This window comes from Crinia signifera, chromosome 6 (genome assembly GCF_055691185.1).
Source record: "Crinia signifera chromosome 6, ASM5569118v1, whole genome shotgun sequence".
Taxonomy (NCBI): domain Eukaryota; kingdom Metazoa; phylum Chordata; class Amphibia; order Anura; family Myobatrachidae; genus Crinia; species Crinia signifera.
The window spans coordinates 280,255,348-280,279,313 of NC_139222.1; the positions used below are offsets into that span (position 1 = coordinate 280,255,348).

The 23,966-nt window shown below is 47.1% G+C and overlaps 2 protein-coding genes across 2 annotated transcripts in view; both read left to right on the forward strand.

Moving 5' to 3' along the window:
• CCDC186 (coiled-coil domain containing 186) overlaps positions 1-21,071 on the forward strand; it is a 69,227-nt gene extending 48,156 nt beyond the window's left edge. Inside the window, exons 12-16 of the mRNA XM_083149759.1 lie at positions 1,427-1,616; positions 4,317-4,397; positions 8,573-8,783; positions 15,873-16,092; positions 17,081-21,071. Coding sequence (XP_083005885.1) covers positions 1,427-1,616; positions 4,317-4,397; positions 8,573-8,783; positions 15,873-16,092; positions 17,081-17,161 — 783 coding nt within the window. The 3' untranslated portion in view covers positions 17,162-21,071. The remainder of the gene's footprint in view (positions 1-1,426; positions 1,617-4,316; positions 4,398-8,572; positions 8,784-15,872; positions 16,093-17,080) is intronic.
• LOC146009425 (uncharacterized) lies at positions 9,837-15,715 on the forward strand. Its single transcript, XM_083149760.1, has 2 exons — positions 9,837-13,564; positions 13,611-15,715. Exons 1-2 carry the CDS (start codon positions 13,506-13,508, stop codon positions 15,484-15,486), a joined length of 1,935 nt encoding a protein of 644 aa, XP_083005886.1. The 5' UTR covers positions 9,837-13,505; the 3' UTR covers positions 15,487-15,715.
• Positions 21,072-23,966: the final 2,895 nt, after the last annotated feature.

Below are 23,966 nucleotides of genomic sequence, written 5' to 3' on the forward strand. Positions count from 1 at the left end.
ACTGTGTACTCTAGTCTACCTGCTTCTCTCCATGTGGTCTATTTTTATATTCGATTTTGCTTATATAACCATCACATTTGCTTTCTATTCGATCCCGATGTGCGGCCTCACGGCATTAAAATCAAATAGAAAAATAGACTCTGCAGGCAAGACTATATAGTCCAAATTGAATGCGCTTGCCTTGCCTTGTGATTCGATCCTTTAGTGTACATATGCGGGGGTTATTCTGGTTCACTCGTAAATTCACTCTCTCAGATGGACAAAACCATGTGCACTGCAGCTGGGGCAGATGTAACGTGTGCAGAGAGAGTTAGATTTGGGTGGGGTTTGTACTTCATACTGATGTCTATATTGCAGTGTAATAATAATACAGATAGTATTTACCCTAAACGAAATAACTCACCCATATCTAACTCTCTCTGCACATGTTACATCTGCCCCACCTGCAGTGCACATGGTTTTATCCATTAGAGAGAGAATTTGCCTTTGCGAGTGAACCGGAATAATCCCCACGGTGCGACGTACAATCTATTCCAATGGTAGCCAACTCCAGTCCTCGAGAGCTACCAACAGTTCACATTTCCCAGACAACCCCGCTGCTGCACAGGTGCACTCATTACTCACTGACCGATTTTAAAAGATCCAAAAAAATCACTTCACTTGTGATTTTGTGAGGAAACCTGGAAAACATTAAAGGTGCCCATACACATTGCGATAGTAGTGTGTGATGCGTTTTGTACTTTACAATGGTGCTGTGCTATTTTGCCACTTGTGTGCGATGCTATGCGATGTGTAATTTGTATATATAGTCACCTAATGTTTTAGGGATATCTCATCGCATCACATCTCAATGTATTACAAAAGGGATGCGATACGATCTAGTACAAATAGTACTTGCTGCACATACTTTTTGTACTATACAATGTTGTACCACGGGGACGCGCATCGCAGGCACAACATAAACACGGTGCGATTAGAACTGCATGCGATGCGATAATCGCAACATGTATGGGCACGGATGATAAAGACGAATAACGGAGGAAAACGTTAATCAAATTAGCACGAACCAAATACTATTTTGTGTCTGATGTTTTGAGAAACGTATGGGTGCAGGCGAGTGACTGTTTAGCAAGGAGGGTACAGCGTGGTATGTCGGATAACCTGTACCCATTCTCGGCACTGAAATATCAGCAGGACAGTATTTCTTCTCTCCTGAGGATCACGTGACCACGAGTATGTTTTTGTGGCGAGAAATATCACGGTGGTGGAACTTCCGCCTCCTGCCATTGCAGGCTATAGCGTTACCTGAAAGGGTTATTTTAGTGTATTAGTACGAGTAGACGCTGCATGGTGTCCTGGTGTTATTGAATGCCATACAAGAGCTGATGGGTCACTTATTGAACACGATCCCATTAATGTGTTACAGGAGGAGAGATTGTCTGCGGAGCTGGCACAGAGGCAGCAGGAAGTCCACGGTCTGCAGACGGAATTAGACGGTCAGCGTGTCCTCGTGGCCTCGTTAAACACACGGATAGAGGAGCTGGCTGATGATCTGTCCACACAGAAGAGGAAACACACCGTCAATCTGAAGGATCTCACCAAACAACTCCAGCAAGGTAACAGAAATGACCGTCTTCTGCGGGGTTAATTCTCTTTCCTCAAGTTATCAGACTTCCCTTACACTGATCTACACTGGACTTTCCTTATATTCATCTATTTAGTACTGAAATTATTGCAAGTCCAAGCTGGTTCTGTGCTGGGCTTGCCTTACGTTATTAGGTTCCATGCTGACATTAGTAGACTTTTCTTACATTGAGCGGTTCCGTAATAGAGTTTTCTTGCATTAATAGTTTCTGCACTGGATTTCTGTTACTAACATTTCTAGACGTATTTTACGCTGACAGGTTCCGTCCTGATGTAACTGGACTTACCTTACTTAGAATGATGGATTCTGTACTAGGTTATTCGACTTCCTTTACATTGATGGGTTCCATACTGGCTGTCACGGACCCACCGGTCGCCTGCTCCGATACGTCAATCTGAGCAGCGCCGGCCGTGACTGGGGTTCACTCAGGACACTCGGGTCCTTTCCTTGAGGTACACTGCCACCAGCCAAAACCTGATTTTAGCGCCTGAAACTGCGCAAGGGGCGGCTTGGCTCGCCCCTGACCACACAATACAAGATAACAATGGTAACGTTTTCCAGCCTTTCTCTCCTGAGGCTAATGAGTCTTAAGAACACAGAACCAGAACTGGGAATATGTATTATTTATTCCTAGAAATACTACAGAGCTTTAAACAAAATGGTTACAAGACATTACAATGATTTTAAAAGTACACACAACGATTTTTAAATGCAAATTTCAGAAATAAAATAAAAAGGGAAAAAAGACAGAACCGTATCTTACAATCCTGAAGTGGGGGGGTTCTCCACAAGAAATCTCTCGTCGCCTACAGCCTGATTGCTAGACCCCCAGGTAGTGACACTGACTATAGGGAGAAGAGTCTTAGTTATACCTTGCAGACTCCCTCATCCCTCTCACCCTTGGGATTCCACTCTTTCCATGCTGAAGGAGTGTGGAAGGTCCCTGGCAATCTACAGTCTGCTGTTTTCAAAGTGATTGATCCTCCTTCCTTGCATAGCAGACCCACTGATAAGAGATGTGAAGGAAGGGGACAAACTCTAACCTCTTCTTCTGGACCATGGTTTATGAGGGGCTCAGATCTTATCTTACATCCTAACTCCGGAGGAGTCCACAGATGTCACACTGAGGGAATACAGGCCTCAAACTCAAACCAGGGTCACCTACAGTTTACATACAAGACATGTCCTGATTCCAATACTCACAGGAGACATAACTGTTACACCAATATCAGACATACATTGATTGAACAGATAATCATAACAGGAGGCATACGTTAATTTGATCGATCACCTGATCTGATCGTTACACTGGCGTTACTGCACACTGACATTATTGGACTTCCCATACGCTGATAGATTCTGGGCCGATGTTACTGGACGTCTCCTACATTGATTGGTTCTGGGCCGATGTTACTGGACGTCTCTTACGTTGATAGGTTCTGGGCTGATGTTACTGAACATCTCCTACATTGATTGGTTCTGGGCTGATGTTACTGGACGTCTTACACTGATTGGTTCTGGACTGATGTTACTGGACGTCTCTTACGGTGATTGGTTCCGGACTGATGTTACTGGACGTCTCCTACATTGATAGGTTCTGAGCTGATGTTACTGGAGGTCTCTTACGTTGATAGGTTCTGGGCTGATGTTACTGGACGTCTTTTACGTTGATAGGTTCCAGACTGATGTTACTGGACGTCTCTTACGGTGATTGGTTCCGGACTGATGTTACTGGACGTCTCCTACATTGATAGGTTCTGAGCTGATGTTACTGGACGTATCTTACGTTGATAGGTTCTGGGCTGATGTTACTGGACGTCTCTTACGTTGATAGGTTCTGAGCTGATGTTACTGGACGTCTCTTACGTTGATAGGTTCTGGGCTGATGTTACTGGACGTCTCCTACATTGATTGGTTCTGGGCTGATGTTACTGGACCTCTCTTACGTTGATAGGTTCTGGGCTGATGTTACTGGACGTCTCCTACATTGATTGGTTCTGGGCTGATGTTACTGGACCTCTCTTACGTTGATAGGTTCTGGGCTGATGTTATTGGACGTCTTTTACGTTGATAGGTTCTGAGCTGATGTTACTGGACATCTTACACTGATAGGTTCTGGACTGATGTTACTGGACCTCTCTTACGTTGATAGGTTCCGAACTGATGTTATTGGACGTCTCTTGCGTTGATAAGTTCTGGGCTGATGTTACTGGACGTCTCTTACGTTGATAGGTTCCGGACTGATCTTACTGGAAGTCTCTTACATTGATAGGTTCCGGACTGATGTTATTGGACGTCTCTTACGTTGACAGGTTCCGGACTGATCTTACTGGACGTCTCTTACATTGATAGGTTCCGGACTGATGTTATTGGACGTCTCTTACGTTGATAGGTTCCGGACTGATGTTATTGGAGGTCTCTTACGTTGATAGGTTCCGGACTGATGTTACTGGACGTCTCTTACGTTGATAGGTTCCGGACTGATGTTACTGGACGTCTCTTACGTTGATAGGTTCCGGACTGATGTTACTGGAGGTCTCTTGTTGATAGGTTCCGGACTGATGTTACTGGACCTTATGCTATGAAGCAGCTATTGGACATATTGGACTTACTGTATGAAAGTTAAACTGTTGAGGTTTCATATATTTTTGGTGTTTTCTCATTTCTGCAGCACGGAAGAAAATGGAGCAAATGGAGAATGGGAACTATGAGAAGGACATTGGCAGCATTGGGAGCAGGTCCAGTTCTTCCGGTAAGAAAGGACATTATCCGATCCCACTGCATGTGTGCCTCAGTTATTTTGCATGTGCCGGATTCCCCATATAGGACAGTCCCTAGATCAGTCGTAATCTACAGACTGTCCTTCATCAAGACACCTATCATAAACCGTATACAGATTGGTCTTCTGCTGCCTGTATGTATCTCATGTGTGCCCAGTAACGTGTATCTGAAGGATGAGAGCAGCATGTGAATTCTAGGTAACGTGTATCTGAAGGCGCGGGGAGCGTGTGAATTATAGGTAACGTGTATCTGAAGGTGCGGGGAGCGTGTGAATTATAGGTAACGTGTATCTGAAGGCGCGGGGAGCGTGTGAATTATAGGTAACGTGTATCTGAAGGTGCGGGGAGCGTGTGAATTATAGGTAACGTGTATCTGAAGGCGCGGGGAGCGTGTGAATTATAGGTAACGTGTATCTGAAGGCGCGGGGAGCGTGTGAATTACAGGTAACGTGCATCTGAAGGTGCGAGGAGCGTGTGAATTATAGGTAACGTGTATATGAAGGCGCGGGGAGCGTGTGAATTATAGGTAACGTGTATCTGAAGGCGCGGTGAGCGTGTGAATTATATTTAACGTGTATCTGAAGGCGCGGGGAGCGTGTGAATTATAGGTAACGTGTATCTGAAGGTGTGAGGAGCGTGTAAATTCTAGGTAACGTGTATCTGAAGGCGCGGGGAGCGTGTGAATTATAGGTAACGTGTATCTGAAGGTGCGGGGAGCGTGTGAATTATAGGTAACGTGTATCTGAAGGCGCGGGGAGCGTGTGAATTATAGGTAACGTGCATCTGAAGGTGCGAGGAGCGTGTGAATTATAGGTAACTTGTATCTGAAGGTGCGGGGAGCGTGTGAATTATAGGTAACGTGTATCTGAAGGCGCGGGGAGCGTGTGAATTATAGGTAACGTGTATCTGAAGGCGCGGGGAGCGTGTGAATTATAGGTAACGTGTATCTGAAGGTGCGGGGAGCGTGTGAATTATAGGTAACGTGTATCTGAAGGCGCGGGGAGCATCTGAAGGCGCGGGGAGCGTGTGAATTATAGGTAACGTGTATCTGAAGGTGTGAGGAGCGTGTGAATTATAGGTAACGTGTATCTGAAGGCGCAGGGAGCGTGTGAATTATAGGTAACGTGTATCTGAAGGCGCGGGGAGCATGTGAATTATAGGTAACGTGCATCTGAAGGCGCGAGGAGCATGTGAATTATAGGTAACGTGTATCTGAAGGTGCGGGGAGCGTGTGAATTATAGGTAACGTGTATCTGAAGGCGCGGGGAGCGTGTGAATTATAGGTAACGTGTATCTGAAGGTGCGAGGAGCGTGTGAATTATAGGTAACGTGTATCTGAAGGCGCGGGGAGCGTGTGAATTATAAGTAACGTGCATCTGAAGGCGCGGGGAGCGTGTGAATTATAGGTAACGTGTATCTGAAGGTGCGGGGAGCGTGTGAATTATAGGTAACGTGTATCTGAAGGCGCGGGGAGCGTGTGAATTATAGGTAACGTGCATCTGAAGGCGCGGGGAGCGTGTGAATTATAGGTAACGTGTACCTGAAGGCGCGGGGAGCGTGTGAATTATAGGTAACGTGCATCTGAAGGCGCGGGGAGCGTGTGAATTATAGGTAACGTGCATCTGAAGTCGCGAGAAGCGTGTGAATTACAGGTAACGTGTATCTGAAGGTGTGAGGAGCATGTGAATTACAGGTAACGTGTATCTGAAGGTGTGAGGAGCGTGTAAATTACAGGGAACGTGTATCTGAAGGCGCGAGCAGCATGTGAATTACAGGTAACGTGTATCTGAAGGTGTGAGGAGCATGTGAATTACAGGTAACATGTATCTGAAGGCGCGAGGAGCATGTGAATTACAGGTAACATGTATCTGAAGGCGCAAGTAGCGTGTGAATTATAGGGAGCGTGCATCTGAAGGTGCAAGGATCATGTGAATTATAGGTAACGTATATCTGAAGGCGCGGGGAGCGTGTGAATTATAGGTAACGTGTATCTGAAGGCGCGAGGAGCGTGTGAATTGTAAGGAACGTGCATCTGAAGGTGCGAGGAGCGTGTGAATTATAGGGAACGTGCATCTGAAGGTGAGAGCAGTGTGTGAATTATAGGTAACGTGTATCTGAAGGTGAGAGCAGTGTGTGAATTATAGGTAACGTGTATATGAAGGTGCGAGGAGCGTGTGAATTGTAGGGAACGTGCATCTGAAGGTGCGAGCAGCGTGTGAATTATAGGTAACATGTATCTGGAGGAGCGTGTGAATTATAGGTAACGTGTATATGAAGGCGCAGGGAGCGTGTGAATTATAGGGAACGTACATCTGAAGGCGCGAGCAGTGTGTGAATTATAGGTAACGTGTATCTGAAGGCGAGGGGAGCGTGTGAATTGTAGGTAACGTTTATCTGAAGGCGCGGGGAGCGTGTGAATTATAGGTAACGTGCATCGGAAGGCACAAGCAGTGTGTGAATTACAGGTAACATGTATCTGAAGGCGCGGGGAGCGTGTGAATTGTAGGTAACGTGTATCCGAAGGCGCGAGGAGCATGTGAATTGTAGGTAACGTGTATCTGAAGGCCCGAGGAGCATGTGAATTGTAGGGAACGTACATCTGAAGGTGCGGGGAGCGTGTGAATTATAGGGAACGTGCATCTGAAGGCGCGAGGAGCGTGTGAATTGTAGGGAACGTGTATCTGAAGGCGCGGGGAGCGTGTGAATTATAGGTAACGTGTATCTGAAGGCGCGGGGAGCGTGTGAATTATAGGTAACGTGTATCTGAAGGCGCGAGGAGTGTGAATTATAGGTAACGTGTATCTGAAGGCGCGAGGAGTGTGAATTATAGGTAACGTGTATCTGAAGGCGCGAGGAGCGTGTGAATTATAGGTAACATGTGTATGAAGGTGCGAGGAGCGTGTGAATTATAGGTAACGTGTATCTGAAGGCGCGAGGAGTGTGAATTATAGGTAACGTGTATCTGAAGGCGCGAGGAGTGTGAATTTATAGGTAACGTGTATCTGACGGCGCGGGGAGCGTGTGAATTACAGGTAACGTGTATCTCAAGGTGCGAGGAGCCTGTGAATTATAGGTAACGTGTATATGAAGGTGCGAGCAGCGTGTGAATTATAGGCAACGTGTATCTGGATGAGCGGGTGAATTATAGGTACTGTGTATCTGGAGGAGCGAGGAGCGTGCAAATTACAGGTAACTTGTATCTGAAGGTGCGGGGAGCGTGTGAATTATAGGGAACGTGCATCTGAAGGCGCGAGGAGCGTGTGAATTGTAGGGAACGTGTATCTGAAGGCGCGGGGAGCGTGTGAATTATAGGTAACGTGTATCTGAAGGCGCGGGGAGCGTGTGAATTATAGGTAACGTGTATCTGAAGGCGCGAGGAGTGTGAATTATAGGTAACGTGTATCTGAAGGCGCGAGGAGTGTGAATTATAGGTAACGTGTATCTGAAGGCGCGAGGAGCGTGTGAATTATAGGTAACATGTGTATGAAGGCGCGGTGAGCGTGTGAATTATAGGTAACGTGTATCTGAAGGCGCGAGGAGTGTGAATTATAGGTAACGTGTATCTGAAGGCGCGAGGAGCGTGTGAATTATAGGTAACATGTATCTGAAGGCGCGGGGAGCGTGTGAATTACAGGTAATGTGTATCTGAAGGTTCGATGAGGGTGAATTATAGGTAACGTGTATCTGAAGGCGCGGGGAGCGTGTGAATTATAGGTAACGTGTATCTGAAGGCGCGGGGAGCGTGTGAATTATAGGTAACGTGTATCTGAAGGCGCGAGGAGTGTGAATTATAGGTAACGTGTATCTGAAGGCGCGAGGAGTGTGAATTATAGGTAACGTGTATCTGAAGGCGCGAGGAGCGTGTGAATTATAGGTAACATGTGTATGAAGGCGCGGTGAGCGTGTGAATTATAGGTAACGTGTATCTGAAGGCGCGAGGAGTGTGAATTATAGGTAACGTGTATCTGAAGGCGCGGGGAGCGTGTGAATTATAGGTAACGTGTATCTGAAGGCGCGGGGAGCGTGTGAATTATAGGTAACGTGAATCTGAAGGTTCGATGAGGGTGAATTATAGGTAACGTGTATCTGAAGGCGCTCTGAGCGTGCGATTCACCTGTCTACTCCCGTTTGTGTTCTCTCTGTGCAGGATCTCTTAACGCCCGTAATGGCAATGAAGAGCGCTCTCCGGAGAACCTGGGGCCCACCGTGGTGGTGGACAGCTTCCCCGAAGTAGACAAATCCATCCTGATTGAGCGGATTATTCGGCTCCAGAAAGCGCACGCTCGGAAAAACGAAAAGATAGAATTCATGGAGGACCACATTAAGCAACTGGTGGAGGAAATTAGGAAAAAAACAAAGTATGTATGATGCTGCCCCCTAGTGTTCACATAGGAAGATTTCTGTCTGTGCTTCTAACACCTCCCTACAGTCTGTGCGACTACTAAATCACAATCTCCGATTCCACTAATCCGTGTACTCAGCGGCGGCCCCTAGTGGCCATCTCTGCTCTGCGCACAGCAATCCTCTAATCATTGCTTGCGCTCTGCTCTTGACGTGAAACAATCCTGACCTCATTATACTAACATCACTGGGATCTGCCTGGCTTTTCTCCACCAGTTGCCTTTGGGTCTTGTCCTGCTCATTACCTGTCTGTTGCATCTCCTTGTTTTGTTCCAAACCCCCACCAAATTTTTTTAATTGAATTTCCTTTCAAACCTGGAATGAAATGTGCCACATGCTGCAGTTATTTGTTGTGTTTGTTAATTTGTTTATTTTCACAGGTGCTTGTAATGACATACCTATATCATCCTGCCAATGTGTATATATACGGCAACACTGCCCTCCAGTGGCCACTGCTAACAGTCAGTGAATACATTGTGGCCACTTGACCACTGATCTCTCATATATTTAGCCAGATCTGTATTTCATCCCCTGTGTATATAACGTTCCCGCCCAGTGGTTTTGCAGACACCCTCCCGCGATTCGCGGAACCCCCCACCCGTGATTCACACCCCCCCTGCCCCCCCCCGATTTGCGGACCCCCTCGGCACCACCCACGCACCCCTCCTGCGATTCGCAGACTCCCCCGCGATTCACACCCCCCCTCCGGTGCCCCCTCCCGCAATTTGCGGACCCCCTCCCACGATTCACGCACCCCCCTCGCGCAATTCAGGGCATCCCCCCCTCCTGCGATTCGCGGCCCCCCACGACCCCCCCTTCCGCGATTCATGCCCCCTCCCGCGAATCACGGACCCCTGCACCACCACCACCACCACCACCCCCCCCCCCCCCCCCTGCGTCCCTCCCTTGATTCACGGCACACACCCCCCCCCCCCCCCCGTGCCCCACCCGCGATTTACGGACCCCCACAACCCCCCTCCCGCAATTCACTGACCCCCGACAACCCCCCTCCCGCAATTTGCAGACCCCCCCTTCCCGCGATTGAAGCCCCCCCTGCGCCCCCTCCCACGATTTGCGGACCCCCGCCCCCTCCTGCTAATCGCGGATCCCCGCACACCGCCACCACCCCTCCCGCAATTTGCTGACCCCCTTCTGGCAATTCCACCCCCAGCGGACCCCGTACATACGCTGTGGCCACAGGGCAGCCACTGACGGAGGATGGCTGTCTGGTATGTCTTAAACACTTCTCATTTTATTTATGTCATTTAGACTAATAATGAACAAGAGATGCCTCAAATAAAACCTTTTTTTTAAATGAAACCTTTTAACTCTTTAAAAATATTGTGTAGTCGCGAAAACCTGCAATAAAATAATCAATGGGATTTGCGACTTTACCCTTCCTGCAGGTGGCGCTGTACCGTATATCCCATTTGTCTCTGTTACTATTGCCAGTTACTGCTCTCTGCTGTAACCCTTCCTTCCCTACGGTTCCATGAGATATTACTACGCTTACACTGCGAGCATGCATTTACAGATGTGTCTGTGTTTATGTATAACTTCTCATCTATCTGTGCATGTGTGTGTGTGTGTGTGGGGGGGGGGGAAGGGGGGGTGTATCCTAGTTCTACCCTATGACTTCTTCTCCATATAAGCAGTGTGTAATGTCTGTGCCACTTTATCCGTTAGTATAGGTTGCATTGTATAACATTCACCCCTGACTGTGTTATCAGCATGTTTAGATGCGCCCCGTCTTGTACAATGTAGATCCGCAATCTGCCAGCGGTTTGGGCTCGTTATTACTTGAATCTTGGTTTATTAGGGGGAAATGAAGTTCCTAGCGATTGCCTCTGCGTGCCTCCGGAATGGTCGCATGTAGGCCCCCTGCGCCCAGTATCTTCGCTAATCTGTTCTCGCACCCCAAGTAGGTACGCAGGGAACCTTGCAAAGGGTAATATGTGCAGCAAGCCATTGCGGTGATACCTAGCAGCACATCACTCCAAATTGAATCACCCCTCTTAGAGCCCAGACTTGTGTAGAGTTTGTTGTGGGACCTTGTGACATATTGGGGGTTATTCAGACCTGGTCGCTTCTTCTGCAAATTTGCAAGGCGATCAATTATTGAACGACTGTGCGTATGGGTTGTAGCTCTCATGCGTGAGGCCAAACAGCGACAACGTTCAGGGATGTTCACTAGCAGTTCGTAAGTTGATTGACAGCTTCTGTTTGTGGGTGGCACCCAAATGTTTTCAGGAAAGGGTCTGTGATGTCCGCCCCCGCCCCGATCAGCCTGATTCTATCGCACAGGTGTGGACGGGTCAGAGTTACGCACAGACTGCGCACACCGGGACAATCATCCGATGGTGAGTGAGCTGCGAATGGATTTGCAGCTGGCCGCCGAAGAGCGATAAGTTCGCAAGCCATACGCAGACTTGCATGGGGCGGGATTGCAGGGCTCTGCAAAATCACACAGCAGCGATCAAGTCTGAATCAGGCCCAATGTCCGCTCACCTCTCAGAAATTGCGGAGCAAAAATTCTGCAACGTCTTCCAAACCTGTTTAATTAAGGTGTGCCTCGTCCCCCAGTAGCATCACATGCAGGGAAAGGTGCAGTCCATAGACGCTTCATCATAGAAGCACCTACCTGCATTCAACTTACTGTATGGTCATAGGTGCACCTACCTGCATTCCAGTTACTGTATGGTCATAGGTGCACCTACCTGCATTCCAGTTACTGTATGGTCATAGATGCACCTACCTGCATTCCAGTTACTGTATGGTCATAGATGCACCTACCTGCATTCCAGTTACTGTATGGTCATAGGTGCACCTACTTGCATTCCAGTTACTGTATGGTCATAGGTGCACCTACCTGCATTCCAGTTACTGTATGGTCATAGGTGCACCTACCTGCATTCCAGTTACTGTATGGTCATAGATGCACCTACCTGCATTCCAGTTACTGTATGGTCATAGATGCACCTACCTGCATTCCAGTTACTGTATGGTCATAGATGCACCTACCTGCATTCCAGTTACTGTATGGTCATAGATGCACCTACCTGCATTCCTATTACTGTATGGTCATAGATGCACCTACCTGCATACCAGTTACCTACCTGCATTCCAGTTACTGTATGGTCATAGGTGCACCTACCTGCATTCCAGTTACTGTATGGTCATAGAAGCACCTACCTGCATTCCAGTTACTGTATGGTCATAGAAGCACCTACCTGCATTCCAGTTACTGTATGGTCATAGGTGCACCTACCTGCATTCCAGTTACTGTATGATCATAGAAGCACCTACCTGCATTCCAGTTACTGTATGGTCATAGGTGCACCTTCCTGCATTCCAGTTACTGTATGGTCATAGGTGCACCTACCTGCATTCCAGTTACTGTATGGTCATAGGTGCACCTACCTGCATTCCAGTTACGGTATGGTCATAGGTGCACCTACCTGCATTCCAGTTACTGTATGGTCATAGCTGCACCTACCTGCATTCCAGTTACGGTATGGTCATAGGTGCACCTACCTGCATTCCAGTTACTGTATGGTCATAGGTGCACCTACCTGCATTCCAGTTACTGTATGGTCATAGATGCACCTACCTGCATTCCAGTTACTGTATGGTCATAGGTGCACCTACCTGCATTCCAGTTACTGTATGGTCATAGGTGCACCTACCTGCATTCCAGTTACTGTATGGTCATAGGTGCACCTACCTGCATTCCAGTTACTGTATAGAACCAGTGTCTGCTGTGCTCGTTACTATGCTGGTTACTATGGGGGTTCACTTGCAAAGGCAAATTCATTCTCAGATGGACAAAAGCATGTGCACTGCAGGTGGGGCAGATGTAACATGTGCAGACACCGTTAGATTTGGGTGAGAGATGTTGTTTCTGTGCAGAGTAAATCCTGGCTGCTTTATTTTTACACTGCAATATAGATCTCAGTTTGAAGTACATTGTGTGGATTAAGGGAACGTGAGTCTGTAATTGTGCCAATATTAAACGTCCGTAACTTGTCATTCCACATGTGCCATCGCCCACACTAATCATCTGGTCTTCTGTGCCTCATGGCACCTTTATGGGTCTTCCTCGGTGATGGGTGTTGGTGCCCCTTAGGGAGTCTTCTCCTGCTCCTTCCGGATTTATTGTCTGTCTTATGACTTACCCGCTGGTATGTTATTGCAGATAGGTGTCTTTCTTTGAGTGTGGTCTATATTGTTACTAAGATTCTATTACTAGATGTACAGAGGATGCCCCATGGTTCCCCTGAAGTGCGTGAAATGTATGTGTTCCTGATCACGGTGCTGCATGGCAGCCTTGTTCCCCATGAAATGCGCCTTCTTGGCCTAATCACACAACAGATGCTTTAAAGGAAATTGTATTTTTCCTTGATTTGGATTTGCATTTATGTAAAGGTTCATGGTGTGTCTAGAAGAGTCTTCTGCATCGCCCCAGTGTTTGTTGGTCTATCCCCTCAGAAGCACCACAGCAGAGTGCCTGAGCTATACACGGGACTATGACGGGACTGTGGGAAACAGATGACAGCTGCTGATTCTCCATTTCCTGCCGCTGTTGTAGAAATTGTCCTTAATACTATCTGAAGTCAGTTATGTAGCACCACGTAGTAAAGAAGGGAGAGGTCTGAATCACTAGTGCCTAGTATGTTGATATGCTGCATTGTCTACACCTTACACTACTGCTGTACCTACACCTCTACTGCTACTGTACCTACACTCACAATACTGCTGTACCTACACCTCTACTGCTGCTGTACCTACACTCACAATACTGCTGTACCTACACCCCCACTGCTACACTACTGCTGTACCTACACCCCACTGCTACTGTACCTACACCCCCACTGCTACACTACTGCTGTACCTACACCCCCACTGCTAAACTACTGCTGTACCTACACCCCCCACTGCTACACTACTGTTGTACCTACACCTCTACTGCTACTGTACCTACACCCACAATACTGCTGTACCTACACCCCCGCTGCTACACTACTGCTGTACCTACACCCCACTGCTACTGTACCTACACCCCCACTGCTACACTACTGCTGTACCTACACCCCCACTGCTAAACTACTGCTGTATCTACACCCCTACTGCTACACTACTGCTGCACCTACACCCCCACTGCTACACTACTGCTGTACCTACACCTCTACTGCTACTGTACCTACACCCCCACTGCTACACTACTGCTGTACCTACACCTCTACTGCTACTGTACCTACACCCACAATACTGCTGGACCTACACCTCTACTGCTACTGTACCTACACCCCCACTGCTACACTACTGCTGTACCTACACCCCCAATACTGCTGTACCTACACCTCTACTGCTACTGTACCTACACCCCCACTGCTACACTACTGCTGTACCTACACCCCCAATACTGCTGTACCTACACCTCTACTGCTACTGTACCTACAACCCCAATACTGCTGTACCTACACCCCCACTGCTACACTACTGCTGTACCTACACCCCCACTGCTACACTACTGCTGTACCTACACCCCCACTGCTAAACTACTGCTGTATCTACACCCCTACTGCTACACTACTGCTGCACCTACACCCCCACTGCTACACTACTGCTGTACCTACACCTCTACTGCTACTGTACCTACACCCCCACTGCTACACTACTGCTGTACCTACACCTCTACTGCTACTGTACCTACACCCACAATACTGCTGGACCTACACCTCTACTGCTACTGTACCTACACCCCCACTGCTACACTACTGCTGTACCTACACCCCCAATACTGCTGTACCTACACCTCTACTGCTACTGTACCTACACCCCCACTGCTACACTACTGCTGTACCTACACCCCCAATACTGCTGTACCTACACCTCTACTGCTACTGTACCTACAACCCCAATACTGCTGTACCTACACCCCCACTGCTACACTACTGCTGTACCTACACCCCCACTGCTACTGTACCTACACCCCCACTGCTACACTACTGCTGTACCTACACCTCTACTGCTACTGTACCTACACCCACAATACTGCTGTACCTACACCCCCACTGCTACACTACTGCTGTATGTACACCTCTACTGCTACTGTACCTACACCCACAATACTGCTGTACCTACACCCCTACTGCTACACTACTGCTGTACCTACACCCCTACTGCTACACTACTGCTGTACCTACAACCTTACTGCTACACTACTGCTGTACCTACACCCCCACTGCTACACTACTGCTGTACCTACATCCCTACTGCTACACTACTGCTGTACCTACACCTCTACTGCTACTGTACCTACACCCACAATACTGCTGTACCTACATCCCTACTGCTACACTACTGCTGTACCTACACCTATACTGCTACTGTACCTACACCCACAATACTGCTGTACCTACACCCCCACTGCTACACTACTGCTGTACCTACACCCCCACTGCTACACTACTGCTGTACCTACACCCCCACTGCTACACTACTGCTGTACCTACACCCCCACTGCTAAACTACTGCTGTACCTATACATCCACTGCTACACTGCTGCTGTACCTACACCTCCACTGCTGCTGTACCTACACCCCCTCTGCTACACCGTTACTCTACTTAGACAAGAATCTGATTGAACGGCCCCCGTGATTGCTTTTTGCTTATGGTCCCCACCCCTCCTGTAAGGGTGGAGCAGCAATGGACTATATCTGTTATACAGTATTTACATTGCCTCTGAGATTGTGTCTGTTCAGTGCTGTCTATTACTAACACCAAAGAACAGATTGTAAGCTCACTGGGGCAGGGACTAGCTATGCTTTTATGAATCCTGTCTGCTGTAACAAGATCTGTAAATAAACTTTATCTTATTGAGCGATTATTCTGATTGAGTTTGGTCATTATCCTAATACAACGATGAGACTCTTGTAAGAGTGTCCATGTGGGTTACAGACCTCCGCTATGTACTGAGCTGTCCGCTGCCGCCTCTGTTCCGCTAATGTCTGGCTGCCTCCTACTCACTGATGTTGTTCTTGCAGAATTATACAGAGTTATGTGTTACGCGAGGAGGCCGGGACACTCTCATCTGAAGCCTCTGACTTCAACAAAGCTCATTTGAGCAAACGTGGTGGGATAATGGCTTCTCTGTACACCTCGCATCAGGCGGACAGTGCTCTCACCCTGGACCTGTCGCTGACCATTAACAGGAAGCTGCAGGAGGTTCTGGAAGACACTTTGCTGAAAAATATAACTCTCAAGGTGAGAATCTGCAGTGAGGGCTACTCCCGCGCCATTTCCCGGTTGTGTCCGCACCACACAGACCGTACAATGAGGTGATATTGGACTGAGCATCCTCTGCGGCATTCCCCTCCGCTGTCCCGGTATGAGGTGACTGTGGCAGTGTAGGGCGTTTGTCGCTGTTCTTGGACGGATGGTAAATGTCACCTTTGGTATCATTTCTCTGGTTATATGGAGGGGGGGGGGGCTGGGGATTAGCTCACAGACTTTGTCTAGGTCAACAGCAGAAGGTCAACCCAAGAGAAAAGTTGACATAAATGTTTCACGTTCTTTTGGTGTCCGTGTCGTCACCTCATTACATGGACCCCCAACTAGTGTACCGCATACCTCGCTTCGGGCCTGGTCAGAGTTCTCATGGATGGCAAAGTATGATAAAGTCCACGAAATGAAATTGACATTTTGGTGTCGACCTTTCAATTGCCGACCTAGACACTGTCTGTCAGCCATCCAGAGACCACGGAGGGTTTATGAGCAGTTGGGTCAGCGTATAACATATGCCGCTGATTCTCCGCGGTAACATGCCAGGGGAAGTGTAACGAGAACACACCCCCTCGCATTCCTCCGCTACCGACCAGTTTTTGTGGCCACGCCCAGGAAACCGCTGGGCATCCCCATGCCCCCCTTTTCCGGCCCACCCTGATGCTTGCTAAAAGCTCGGTGACTGTGCAAGTCGCCTGATGCTATTTGCAAAGGGGGCTACACATGTGCATAATAGAACATGCGCAGTCCCCAAAACTGTGGGATGGGGACGAACTCGATATATTGCGAATCGACAAGAGTCCGCTCCTTAGTGATCTCCTGCCTGCGCCCACTAGTGGCGGGGAAAGACATAGCAGTTACACAATACCACAGTGCAGGCCTTATTTATTAGACGTATAACTGACCGAAGTCTGATTTCCACCCTTATATGTAAGTTCTGTGATGAGATCTTCATCTGTTTGCTCTACAGGAGAATCTGCAGACCCTCGGAACGGAGATCGACCGACTGACCAAACCAGAATGCAGATTACCGCACGGAACGTTCTCCTAACATCGCCCGGACGCATCACCAATAACTCAGCACTTTCCTTATAAACATTTGCCTGGAATAGGAATCCCGCGATGGCAGGATTGTACCCGGACACCTGGTATCTGACTATAGGCTACTCCAGAATCATTACATTACAAGCTATTGCACTAAATGCTAAGGGAACCGGTGTCGGGGGGTTTCCTGGCGATGGGGATTCCGCACTCATTCTCCAGGTTCTTCAAACTCTTTTATTGTATTGTCATTTTCGTCAGTGATGTTTTTACTCCTGATGTCGCTCTCCGGGTCTAGCGGAACTACAAGCCCCAGCAAGCGAGTTGGCAAAGGTTGCATCACATTCTAGGATGTCCTTGTAATCCTTGCGGCTGACAATGACTTGGCTTTACGCACCCTAGTATCACGCTGATCACATGTAATCCATACAGGGACTGTCAGGTTGATCCGTCAAATCCCTGATTTTAAAATAATGAAGATTTAGTATTTATTGAGAGATTGTCTTTATTTGCTTTGGATTGGCGCTTCCACTGTGACCGTCTGTAGTAATCTGCTGTGCGAAAGACTATTAATGCGAGACCAGGGGTCGTTGTGCAATCTGGTGTTAGGCTGCTGGGAGTGAGCGCCACTTGTCCAGAGGTCTCAGGCCAGTGACCCACTGTTAAATGACCTCCAGCCGGTTGCACGCTGCATTGTGAGCTTTGGTGTCCTCGATGAGGGATTTGGGGGCGAGTATGACTAAGCCTACACACATGGATATATATATATATACGCCTGTGCGTCCGATCCTCTGACACGCACAGGGCTCCCAATCTACATCAGGGCTAATTAGACTGTCCTGGCCACTGGGATTAATAGGATAAGTTGCTTCAGGGCATTGTACATCACACGGCTACGTGAGCTTCTGCCTGTACCACCCACCAGCTAGGCCTACCCTAACCCTATTATGGGAAAACATGTCTGCCCGCAGACTCCCAGGCACCGCTTGCTAGTTCATTATTCACAGAATGGTCCTGATTCCTCGAAAGAGCATCAAAGGGGGATTTTTTTTCCATCATCTGTGTCTGTTTTATTAGAGAGCCTGAGAAATATGGAGACGTTGGGGTAACGCCTGGTCCGGCCGCTGCCTCCTGTTTCTTGGGAATCAGAGGGTGTGATGGGCGCCATGGAAACGGCTGGGAATGTCAGCGAGGGTAACAGAGAAGTCACACCCATCACACCCATTTATCCAGTGTTTATTTCTGTTCTGTTGGTTGGGAAGTCGTTCCTACCGCGTCGGCATTTTTAGGTGTTGCGGTTTCTTGTTTCTACCAGTTTTTGTTTATAATGTGGAAATACAATGCTGCGGATTAGCCGACAGACAATGTCTAGGTAGACCGTCAAAAGGTCACCATTCGCTAGGTCGGCGTTGACAGAATTCCGACACATGAAAAGGTCGACATGCATTTTTTCATGTTTTTTTGTGTCGATGTCGCAGCTGGACCACCAATTAGTGTATCGGAAAACTGAAAAACGCATGTTGACCTCTTTACGTGTCGACCAATGTCCAGTTGGCATTTTGCTCGAATTGACATTTTGCCATTGCCGACCGAGTGAAGAATGTCGACCTTTTTTGTGTCTACTTCTTATTGACTGTCTACGTAGACATTGTTAGTATTACGGATACAGTACCGATGGGGGATGATGTATTGAGTTTGGATTCCACGTAGTACATGGTATTACTGTTCTAAAGCAGACAGTCCGAACCTCTTGGTGCTCGCTGGTTTGTGTCTGGTGGTTGGATTTAGTCGGAAGTAGTCCCGGCAGGCTGGACGCTGGCTGTCCTTGTATTCTTGTTTAATGTACAGAAACAATGCCTTGTTTTACCATCAGCCATGATCAGCATTGTTACTGTGTCTGCCCTTCCATTGAAGGGCATGCTGAGAGTTGTAGTGCAACAGGCTGGTTGCTGAAGGCATTCTGCCACCGACCTATGCGCAGAAAGGGTCATGTCTCTTCCAGAGATGATTAGGTCCATGTGTGACTTGATAGATGACACGGGATGGAAATATCATTTTACTTAGTGGAAAATCGCCCCCCAGTCCATTAGCTGTCGGCAATGTGCGGCTGACACTTTTCCTCGGCCTGAGACGCCATACGCTGGAGTCTTTGTGTTTCACTCACATATGCCAAACTTTTTTTTTCCCCGCTGCCATTTGTTTGTTTCACTGCGGATGTGGTGCTTAATGCACATACCGTATCGCAGCGTTCATAATATAGACACTATAGTTTTGCTATATATATATATATAACACACACCCTGTGCCTAATAGGCCTTTTCTGAAGTTCTTTAAAATGCACGGTAATGGATGGATTATCACTGGCTGCATCTGTTTTCCCCAGTCAGTGTGCAGTTTCATTTCTCACTGTGCGGCGGCCATCTTTTGTGTTTGCATGGATGTGTGTGGCGTCCATTTTGTGTTTCACTGGAAGTGTGCAGTGGCCATATTGTGCCAGGTTTAATGTCCTTCGTGTAGTGGAATGGCTGTATTTCTTGCAGGGATTTGCGGTAGGGTGTACAGAGTACTTGCTGGAAGAATTACTGGTCACGGATGAGCTAAGCATCAGATCCGTTCTAGTATCCCACCGACGTCCTATAAAATATTGAAGTATTTGTTGCTGCTGATTTTACACTGTTTCCTGTACGTTGCATTTCTATGAGCTGGACTCTAATCATTCACTCCACGGTGGCTCTAGTTTGGGTAACGTGCCCATCTCCTACATGCCACAGAAGAGTTTTAGTTAGTTATTGGGTCTCGTTCCCATGAACCCGTTAACAAAATGGCTACCTCTGTTGTCACATGCACTCTGTAGGGACTGACTTGTTACTCCCAGATTACACTCCATGCTCCCGTTTTATATGTTTTAAGTTCGTATTCCAGCAAGTTGACCCTATAGAGTGCTCCTGAAATGGATGCGGTGTATTATATAGACTGGGTTTTTTTATTCAGTGCACATAAATATAGATTAATGATACCATTCTCCCGCTTCGTAGCATGACTTGCAGTACCCATCATCACCACAAGGGGCATGCATGTGCCATTCTAACCTGGTCCCTGAAACTCTGTCACTGTTAGTATTCTCAGACCTGAGCCATTTTTCCAAATATCTCTACCCAGGAGCTTTCTGCCTCCTGAAAGAACGATCTTGTTTTAGTCTATCATTCTCTGGGAAATTATGTACATCCATTGCATATTAGGGGAGGGGTCCATTAATTAACCACTTTATTGAACGGAGACCAGTGTTGCCCTCGATATTCGATGTTGTCCTGCAATTTCTACTTTTACTTGCTAGTATTGTGAAATGTAAGCAATGCTTTCTCCTTGATGTAATATAATCATCCATTAATGAAGCTTCATTGAAGTAGTGTCCAACTTGTTTGCATGGAAGCGTGTGAAGGCCATCTTGTTTTGTCACAGGAGCATGTGGCAGCCACCGTGTCTTTCCGCGGTTGCCTGTGGCGACCATCATGTGTTTGCGTAAAAGTGTGTATTGGCCAACTTGTGTTTGCATGGAAGCGTGCAGCGGCCATCTTGGGTTTCCTAAAGACACGTAGTATAATATATATAATATCTCCTGTATCCATTTTTTGGGGGGGATTTCCGTGCCCGACGTCTCATTCATATCACACGTCACCTATTGTCTTGTGCCAAGAGTAATGGGAAAACCACAAATAAAATAAATGTAGGCTTATACCCTCTTAATTTAAAAAAAAAAATAGATAATTTAGGCTACAATCAGGTTTACAGTCCTGAAATGAAAGAGTTTACGTTGTGTATCGCTAAGTCCTGATTTTTTTGTTGTTGTTCTGAGGTAAAAAATCAAATCATTTTATCGTAATTATGTATAAATTGTACATTAAAGATTTATTTTTCAAGTATGATGTGTGTTTTATGTGTACTTCAGTAATAACTGGGTTTATGTCCGGATAATCTGCATATAGCACAACCGAACGCGGCTAATTGCACCCTGATGAATTCATTTTAAAAGCTATGGTATTTGCATTATGTGAAATGTATGTGTTTATCTGCAGTAATTAAAGTATCCAGTAGAAGTTATGGAATCCTATGCTGACCAGCGCCAGGAACGCGGTGATTAGCTATGCATCCCATAAGGTGCTGGTTTCATCCCGGGCATCATTGAATTGAACCCACTAAGCAGAGGCAGCCATTTTGTTGAAGAGTACGCAGCGGTTTGCAAGGATCACGTGACACTGAGTTGCTGCTGTGATAGGCTGTATTGTTACACACCACAATATGGCCACCTCTATTGTTTTCAGGCGATGGTTGTTATGAGCCACCATTTTGAATATCATTTTATATATATATATATATATCTCTATCCCTTGTGTCTTACTATCGGTGCTAAATAGTCTTTGTACAGGGATACACCATCACACACGTTTGGGGATTACCGTCTACTGACCTATGTGTGGAAACAAAACTGTAATGTTATTTGCGTTTATCGCTCCCTCAGAACATACTCCCATTCTGTCCTATGGAAGCCGCGCACTAATAACCCAGTTCTAGCCGCTCCAACCTGTAACATTGTTCTTAGTAAGTAAGAACCGTAGCACTCCGTTAAGAACTTCTTCCGAATGAATGAAGTTTTGACAACTGAATTTATTTTTATGCACATGATAAAGTACATTGATGTATCATACTGATTTGTAGATATGATGTATAAATTATTACATGACCTGATTATATATTCTGTATATGTTGTAATTATAAGTAAATGATGTACAGATCAACCGGAAAACGTCGTAATGGTCTTTTTCTGATCCGGCGGCTGATATCACAACATTATCTGCTGTTTCTGCAGCAGACAGATTAGTAATTCGTTCAATTCTTAGCGCTTGATACACGACACGTATATAATATCTATTCCGAGATCTCCTTGCAGCTTACCATCGCTGCATTAGAGGAACTGGGGCCAAGGGTGGGTCAGAAGTTGAGTCCGAGGAAGAGAGGATTGGTAGCTGGGTAGCCGGTAGGGGTTCTAGGAGTAATAGAAGACTGAGGAATCGGCAGGGAGCTTTCATGCTTGCCGATTCCTGAATGGACGAGGAAACTATGGGGGTTATTCTGGTTGACTCGCAAGGATGCGAATTCGCAGCCTTGCAAATCCACCAAACCCCACCCGCCGAATGTCTGCCCACCCACCCCACCTTCGGGGTTCACGGGAACAAAGTTCGCCGTGGGTGCGCACACCCTACGTCTGCACCTGCGCAAACGTCCAACGTCGGTCCTCCGTGCATTCGCATGAATAAGAATAACCCTCTATGGCCCGTATTCAGATCTGATCGCAGTACAAATTTGTTCTCAAAATGGGCAAAACCATGTGCACTGCCGGTGGGGCAGATTTAACATGTGCAGAGAGAGTTAGATTTCTGTGAGTTATTTTGTTTCTGTGCAGGGCACATACCGGCTGCATTATTTTTACACTGCAATTTAGATTTCAGTTTCAGCACACCCCACCCAAATCTAACTCTCTCTGCACAAATTACATCTGCCCCACCTGCAGTGCACATGGTTTTGCCCATTTTGAGAACAAATTTGTACCGCGATCAGATCTGAATAAGGGCCTATGGTTGGGAGCGAGGAGCTGGCAGGGCAAGGTTCCACTAGCGACCAGAGTAATACCCCCTCTGGCAGGGAGGGTAATTCAGAGAGGAAGGGCCCAAGGCAGATGGTGGTGGTAGGGGATTCAATTATTAGGAAAGTGGAGAGGGCAATCTGTTGACAGTCTGATGTATCCCGGGTGCTCAGGTACGTCATATCACAGGCTTGGTGGACTGATTATTGGGAGGGGCTGGGGAAGACCCAGCGGTCTTGTTGCATGTTGGCACCAATAACAAAGTCAGCGCTAGATGGGATATCCTCAAAAAATACTTTTGGGATCTAGGCAATAAATTTAGGGACGAAGACATCTAAGGTAATAATCTCAAAAATATTGCCTGTGCCATGAGCTAGCCCAGGGAGACAGAGAGAGAGATTAGGGAGGTTAACGTGTGGCTCCAAGACTGGTGCAGGAGGGAGGGATTTGAATTCCTAGAAAACTGGGCGGACTTCTCATCAGGCGCCATCTCTTTTGCCGGGACAGATTGCACCTGAACGAGGAGGAGGCAGCGGTGCATGGGGTACAATGGTGGGAAGACTGGAGGAGATTTTTTTTTTAAATAACTTTTTATTGAGACACTGTAGACATGGTAACAGACATATTTGAAAATGTACAGTGAGATACCATGTAGTGGATTTTAGGCTTCTGGGGGAGATTTTAAACCTAGGTGGGGGGAGGGTATAGTAAAAAACCGCAGACCAATAAATGAGTGTAGAATAGAGGACAAAGACAGCTACATTGTGGAGGAAGCAAGGGGAGGGGAAGAAGAGGGGAGCAAGGTATAGGAAAGGTGTATGAGACACACAGCCAAGTACAAATAGTGTCCATGATACTGATTTATCATTTCAGGAACCTTCTGCAACTGTACCCGGTAACATGACAAGGGCAAAGGAAAGACAAGATCTGAAATGCCTTTATCTGAATGCTAGGAGCGTAACTGGTAAAATGGGGGAACTAGAGACCTTAGTTTTGGAGGAAGATTTTGATCTCATAGGTATTACTGAAACTTGGTGGGATGAATCACATGAGTGGGAGGCTGACATAGAAGGTTATTGTCTGTTTAGAAAAAAAATAGATTAGGTAGAAGGGGGGGGGGGGTTAGGGTTGTATGTTAAATCATCCTTAAAACCATACATCCATCAAACCAACCATA